The sequence below is a fragment of the Myotis brandtii genome, unplaced genomic scaffold (assembly GCF_000412655.1).
Source record: "Myotis brandtii unplaced genomic scaffold, ASM41265v1 scaffold187, whole genome shotgun sequence".
NCBI classification, from domain to species: domain Eukaryota; kingdom Metazoa; phylum Chordata; class Mammalia; order Chiroptera; family Vespertilionidae; genus Myotis; species Myotis brandtii.
In genome coordinates, this window is record NW_005356944.1 from 2,201,546 (window position 1) to 2,208,746 (window position 7,201).

Below are 7,201 nucleotides of genomic sequence, written 5' to 3' on the forward strand. Positions count from 1 at the left end.
CAGTTTGTAGGTGAATCAATATTCAGTTTGGATTACAATTTATATTATGTGAAAATTATTCACTGTGAACCAAGAGTTGGGCTATAATTAAATTACCTTTTGAGTACCGGTACCTTTTGTTTTTTCATGGAATTAATAATTACCCTGTTTTTTCCCTTTGCTTAGTTTTCTGTGCTAATTCTCCCCCTGCTGGGTCTGACCGTTCCTTTTTACTGAACACTTGCCTCCATCCGGGGGCAGGGAGGCTGGAGGGCTCCAGAGCTGCTGCAGAGCACGTCTCCCGGTTCCCTTTGCCGTGCCCTGGGCCAGCACCCAATTCCTGGGCCCCGTGTCTTCCTCCTCCATCATTCTGTACCTTCATCTGGTGAAGCATATCCACAGGTACTTTCTTTAAAAAGCCACTAGAGTTAACATTTTTAAGGCACTATTTGTCTGAAATTTTCTTTTTAAAAAATATCTTTTTATTGATTTTGGAGAGGGAGAAATAGAAATATCAATGATGAGAGAGAATCATTGATTTGCTGCCTCCTGCCCCACCCCCACCCCCCGGGGATTGAGCCCCCAACCTGGGCATGTACCCTGACTGGGAATTGAACCATGACCTCCTGGTTCATAGGTCAATACTCAACCACTGAGCCACGCCAGCCAGGCTGAAATTTTCTTTATTCAATTCATACATATATGTGATAGTTTGGGTCATAAAATTTGAAGTTGAGAATCATTTTCATGCAAGAACATCATTTTTAGGCAGTGCTCCCATTAATTTTTATTTTTGTAATGCTGTTGAGAAGTCCCATGCTCCGTTTGCTCCTGACCTCCTCTCTCTGAGGCTCTGAAATGTCAGGACACACCTTACTCTGTGTCATTATTTATTGTGCTGTGGGTAGAGATGTGCATCCTTCAGTTCTGGAAAATTCCCTCCCATTTTCTCTGTTCTCTCTCGAATTCTGATCAGGCCCAGCATCTGTTAAATCCAGAGAGAACAGGATTGATCCTCTGATTTTCTTCTCTCTTCTCTTACTGTCTTTTCTGTTTTTGAGAAATTTTTATCTTCCAGCTCTTCACTGAAATTATTTTTAAAATGCTATTATTTTCTCAACTCTTTTTGTTCTCTGTTCAATCTTTGATTGTGGTGTCTTTTCAAGGAGCTCAACAACACCATGAATCAACTGGATATAACTGACATCTCTAGACTGCTTCCACTGAGCAGAACACACATTTTCCTGAAGTTCACATGGACATTCACCAAGAGAGACCACATTCTGAGCCATAGAAAACACATTCACAAACTTAAAAGAATGAAATCATACAATGTCTGCTATCAGATCAAATGGAATTAACTGGAAAATTCAATTTCATGCAGATGTTGATTTCCCCAAAACTGATCTATAGATTCAGTGGGTTCCATTCACAATCTCAAAGAGGTTTGTACTGTTGGAACTTGATAAGCTGATTCTAAAATCTACATGAAGCACAAGGACCAAGAATAGATCATAGGGGATCATACACAGGGGGGAAAAATAGAAAAATAAATTGTGGTATATTCAAAGGGTCACCATACAGCAAGGAGAAGGCATGCCCTACAACTGCACACATTTAGACAAATCTCAGAAACAATGAGTGAAAAAGCAAGTCACAGAAGAATAAACATGGTACAGTTCCATTTAGATAAAATTCAAAACATGCAAAACCAATACAAATGTAATAAAATTACAAAGCAAAGCCAGAGAGTGATTAAGACAGTAGTGTGTCCTCTACCAGGGAGGGGCACCGTAGGGACGTCAAAGGAAATGGTATCCATTTCTTAAGTTGGGTGGGAGCATGTTGTTTCTCTTTATAAATATTTTCTTGCATCTCCTTTTTAACTAAAAAAAACCTCACACAAAAACACACTAAAAAGATACTCTGGAGGAGGGGTAAACAGAGGAGGGAACAGGTGGTTTGCAGTGCCCATGTCACAGGAGAGCACCTCCTAAGCAGCATCTGTAGACGTTCTCTTCACCCCATTTTTGGTCCTGCCTCTCATCCCTATTCTCTCCCATGCCCCTGAGACATAAAGCTTCTCAAACAGCCCCTCTCCCACCCCAGAAGGGTGGCTGCTTGATTGTCGGGGGTGGGGTGGGCACTGGGGGAGAGGCACCCTAGCTGCTCCTCAGACTGGGTCAACCCCTCCTGTGTCAGCCCCAGGCCTTGCCTTCCACGCTGCTCATGGAATTCCTGAGCATCTGCAGGTTCTGGGAGGCAACTTGGCTGCCTCTTGGCCCCTCCCTCTGGGAACACAATTTCATTCTCTACTTCTCTGCCAAGAGAGTAAATGAACCTCCACTCACTTTCCATCTTTTAAAACTCCATGCTCTCTGCTCTACTGCTGTCTCCTTCCTATTTTCTTTCTCCTTGTAAACATATATTTTTTCTTTACTATCATTTCAGATTTGAAGAGGAAAGAGGTACATTGATGTGCTTAAAACCTGCCACACTTAACTAGTTACTAGTTTTAAATGAAAAGGTTTAGTAAGTAGCTCCTGAACAGTCCCAAGAGGAGTGTAGCCCTGTCAGCACCACCTGTCACAGATGCTTGAAGGAGAAAGCACAAAGATCTGGGTTCAAATCCTGATTCCTCCATTTACTACCCCATGAACTTATCACATCAACTCTCAGAGCCTTAAGTTTTCTACCCACATAATTGCTATTCAGTGTATCAGGTTAGCTAGAGAGAGGTTCAATGAAATTGTTGATGTGGGAATGCTTCTAACTCTAAAGCAATGAACCTGGGAAAATATTTTAGACGTGCCCTAGCCAGTTTGGCTCAGTGGATAGAGCATCAGCCTGCGGACTGAAGGGTCCTGGGTTTGATCCTGGCCAAGGGCACACACCTCAAGTTGCAGGCTCCTCCTCGGCCTGGGCCCTGGTTGGGGCGCGTGCAGGAGGCAATTAATCAGTGTGTCTCTCACATCGATGTTTCTCTCTCTGTCTCCCACTCTCTAAAAATCAATGGGAAAATATTCTTGGGTGAGGAAAAATAACAGAATTTTAGATGCTCATGCCCTGGATCAATACATGCCACCTTGGCCACTGGTGCTCCCACCCCGACCCCACCATGGCCACAGAGGCAGAGCCCTGGCTCCTCAGGTGTTCAGTGGTTCCCAGACGTGACAATCAGAGGAACCTGAAACAGCAGCCGGGCAACAGTGAGGGACCAGAAACCCATAAAGCTGGAGGGAATCCAAGAATCAAGTGGGTGCTTTATTAATCTGGCAAAGGGGCAGCTAGGTTGGCCAAGCAGCCCCTTGCCAGACCCTCCACTGCACTCGGGGGCCACTGATAGAGGCAGACTCACAGGGCCCACACCCTGGAGACTGAGTCCAAGCTGGGCAGGGGCAAGGCCAAGGATGGGGCTGGAGTTGCTGAAAGCAGACATTAAGTACCAACCTGCCTCTCCTCCTGAGGCCGGGGGTGGGCCTGAAATGAATTATGAGCCCCTTCACCCCTCCTCCCTCCCTGTACAGCTCTGGCTCTTCCTGGAGTCAGGAAGCCACCAGTCCCACATCAGCTGTGGTCTGGAAGGTGATCCCGTCCCCAGGCAACGGGGAGGCCAGAAAGGGCCAGAGCCAGACAAGGATCCAGCGGGGCCCCAGGGCTGCCTGCAAGTTGTGGCAGGGGCCCAGGTCATAAGAGTGCTGGCCCCGCGCCCATTCCCAGGTGGTCTGGCCCCGAAGCAGCAGCATCCCATGGAAGAGCAGCCCAGCCCCACAGAACAGGGCACCCGCCACACACGTGTCGGTCACGAAGGCCAGCGCGAACTGCGCCAGAGACACTCTGCCTGCAAGGAGAGAGCAGACGGGATCAGGGGGCAGCAGCAGGCCCAGTCCCCCAAAGCCCAGCTCCTGCCCTCCAGCTACCCCCTACCTCCACCATGAAGCAGAGTTCATTCCTCCCCCAGCAAACAGTGAGTCTCTGTTCCCTAGCCGGCCCCTGCTGGGTGATGGGAACACACCAGTGACCGGGCAGACACAGTCCTCTACCTTAGGTATGACTTTCATTCATGCATCCCAAATGTTTGAGCACTTCCCATGTGCTGGACATGGTGCCAGGCACCGCAAATATCAGCATGAACCTCTGACAGAACCTCTGACCTCAGGGAGCGCACAGACATTCATGAGGTCCCTTCTCAGTTACTTAATTACAGCTGTACTGTGTGCTACACTGGAAAAGTAGAGCAGGCTTCATCCTGGCCCACAGTCAGTCACAAGTATCTGCTGAACTAAGAACTACAGGACAAGGGTACAGAGGGGACTGTGGGTATAGAGTTCAGGAGGAAGGAGGCAGGGGAGAGAAAGCCCAGAGCATTTGGGGTGGGGGGGTGGGCAAAGAGTATAAAAGACCAGTGGGGCTTTTATCTTGGGTGGTGACAGAAGAAAGAGGAATAAATGTCATCTAGAACTTGGCCTCTCAATCAACCTCCTGATCCAAGTCTTCCCCTGCCTGTAACTTTCACTGGCTCCCCACTGCCCAGGCAAGTGAGGGCCATCTCTTCACACCAGCATTCAAGGCCTCCACCATCCAGTCCTAACCTACTGTCCTGGCCTTAATTCTCACAATTCCCATCCAATTGCCTTTGCTGCTCCCTGCCCAACATCCAAGGCCTCGATTAGAATGGTCCCCTTTAGAATACTCCCCCAGTGACCTTCCCCCAGTGACCTCCCCAGTCTTTCCTCCTCGGCCAACACCTCCTAGAATCCTTCCCTAATTCTCCCAGGCAGATCTCTGTACCTGTGTTCAAGCACTGTATTTTACCATATCCAGTTGAATACCAAGCTGTCCTCACCACCAACCCCAATAAATGATACTGGGACTGGGTCCCCAGGGCATTGCTAGGGACTGCCCACAGCCCCATCTCCCACCAGAATGGCCCACTACTAGGGCCTCTGCCTCTCTGTGGAGGCCTCCCTGGCTCCCACCTGTGAGCAGCATGAGCCAGGGCAGCAGGAGGAGGGCAGCGGTGTGGAGGGGCGTGTGGGCTTGCAGCAGAGCTGCCAGGGCAGGGCCCAGCAGCACAGAGACGTGGAGCAGGACTCCCGCGCCATGAAGCAGCAGGCACAGGAAGGGCCGGTAGTTGTGAAAGCCCACACAGCGGCCCAGCAGGCGGCAATGGTGATCCCGACGCAGGATGCAGACGCGGCAGGCAGAGCAATGTCCGCTGCGTGGCGGCACCTGGCTCTGGCACTGGTAGCAGTAACTGCAAGGAAGAACCACAGGGTCAGTTCCCCCAGCAGCTCTGAGTGCCCCGTCTCATGCCTGTGAGCCCGTCCTGGGAAAGCAGAGGTTGCCCTTGCTAAGCCTCAGGTTATTCATAGGTAAATGCAGGCTGAACACCACTTCCCAGCCCTCCCAGTTCTAGCACTGCAGGTCTGAGGTCACTTCCAGCTCTGACATCCTTAGTCCTAAGGCCTTTCTCTGGTTTTAACATCCAGGAGCAAACTTCTGCCTTCCTCCAATCACCATGAACTCTCACCTGGATTATGGCAACCTCCTGACTAGTCTTCCTGACTCCACCTTTGCCCCCTCCTAGAGTAGTCTCACCCCAGCAGCTAGACTGATCCTTAAAAATCTAAGTCATGCCCTAGCTGGTTTTGCTCAAGTGGTTAGAGCGTCAGCCTGCAGACTGAAGGATCTTGGGGTTCGATTCCGGTCAAGGGCACATACCTCTGTTGTAGGCTCAATCCCCAATCCCGGTCAGGGTACGTGCAGGAGGCAACCAATTGATGTGTCTCTCCCTCTCCCTTCCACTCTCTAAAAAATCAATGGGGAAAAAAAATCCTTGGATGAAGATTAACAACAACAAAATCTAAGTCATGTCCCTCCTCTGCTCAAAACCTTCCAATAGCACCCTGGCCAGTGTGGCTCAGTTGGTTGGAGCATAATCCCATGCATGGAAGGGTCTTGGGTTCCATTCCCAGTCAGGGAACATACCCAGGTTGTGGTTTCGATTCCCAGTCAGGCATATATGGTAGGCAACCGATTGATGTTTCTCTCTCACAGCAATGCTTCTCTCTTCTTGTCCTCTCTCAGCCTGTCTCTCTAAAATCAATTTTTTAAAAATATATTTTATTGATTTTTTACAGAGAGGAAGGGAGAGGGATTGAGAGTTAGAAACATCGATGAGGGAGAAACACCGATCAGATCAGCTGCCTCCTGCACATCCCCAGTACCTGCACACCCCCTACTGGGGATGTGCCCGCAACCAAGGTACATGGCCTTGACTGGAATCGAACCTGGGGCCCTTCAGTCCACAGGCTGCCGCTCTATCCACTGAGCCAAACCAGCTCTAAAATCAAAACACACACACACACACACACACACACACACACACACACACATATCATCAGGTGAGGATTAAAAATAAATCTTAAAAAACAACCCTGCAATGGCTCTCCATCTCACTTCTAGTAAAAAGCAAAGCCTTCAATGTCCTACTAGTTCTTTACATGTCTAACCTCTCTCCTCCCCTTCTCTCACTCCACGTTGGCCACACTGGTCTTCTTGCTGTTCCTGGAACATGCTAAGCACATAACTGCCTCAGAGCCTTTATGTTGTCTGTTCCCTCTGCCTGGAACACTCTTCCCCCAGATTCCCATATGGCTAACTCCCCCACCTTCTTCAAGTCTTTGCTTAAATGCCACCTTCTTAATGAGGTCTACCTTGTCCACCCTATTTAAAACTGCAACTTGCACCCCTTCTACCCTGCTCTACATTTTGTTTCCATACCACCATCTTCTAACATTCTATATAATTTATTTATTATGCCTATAGTTTACCTGGCACATAGTAGGTGCTCAGTAAAATTTGTAAGTGAATAATACTCCTAGCTCTCCCATCCAGGTTCTAAATGAGTTCTCTGGTTCTAACAAGTGGATCCTATAGAATCTGGTTCTAACATCTTCAGGTCCCAAGGCCCCTCCCCGTGTCCAAGGCTCCCGCTACACCGCCGAATCCCGTGCCCCACTCACGCCCAGCCCTGGCCTAGACCGTGGCCGGCCAGCATCACGCCCCGGATGCTGGGATCCGAACACAGGAAGAGCCCCACGTTGCCCAGCAGGTTAAGCAGCTGGAAGGCGGCCAGGGCCAGCTGGAAGGCCCGGGCCAGGGGTCCCAGCGGGGGCGGCCCAGGACCCAGCACAAGCACGTAGGCCAGCTCCAGGGC

The 7,201-nt window shown here is 49.5% G+C and overlaps 1 protein-coding gene across 1 annotated transcript; it reads right to left on the minus strand.

Moving 5' to 3' along the window:
- Window positions 1–3,226: 3,226 nt before the first annotated feature.
- On the minus strand, window positions 3,227–7,193 carry ZDHHC24 (zinc finger, DHHC-type containing 24). The gene is made up of 3 exons (XM_014538080.1): window positions 7,008–7,193; window positions 4,959–5,236; window positions 3,227–3,820 (listed from the first exon to the last, which is right to left on the minus strand). The coding sequence occupies exons 1-3, from the start codon at window positions 7,040–7,042 to the stop codon at window positions 3,525–3,527; spliced, it is 609 nt and encodes a 202-aa protein (XP_014393566.1). The 5' UTR covers window positions 7,043–7,193; the 3' UTR covers window positions 3,227–3,524.
- Between the last annotated feature and the right edge of the window lie 8 nt (window positions 7,194–7,201).

Bases quoted from the DNA above. Each gene is read 5' to 3' on its own strand.
- ZDHHC24 (XM_014538080.1), bottom strand. From the start codon at position 7,042: ATGCTGGCCGGCCACGGTCTAGGCCAGGGCTGGGC. The intron at 5,237-7,007 runs GTGAGTGGGGCA...TCTTCCTTGCAG, and splicing joins GGTCTAGGCCAGGGCTGGGC to TTACTGCTACCAGTGCCAGA. The intron at 3,821-4,958 runs GTGGGAGCCAGG...CTCTCCTTGCAG, and splicing joins CTGGCTCATGCTGCTCACAG to GCAGAGTGTCTCTGGCGCAG.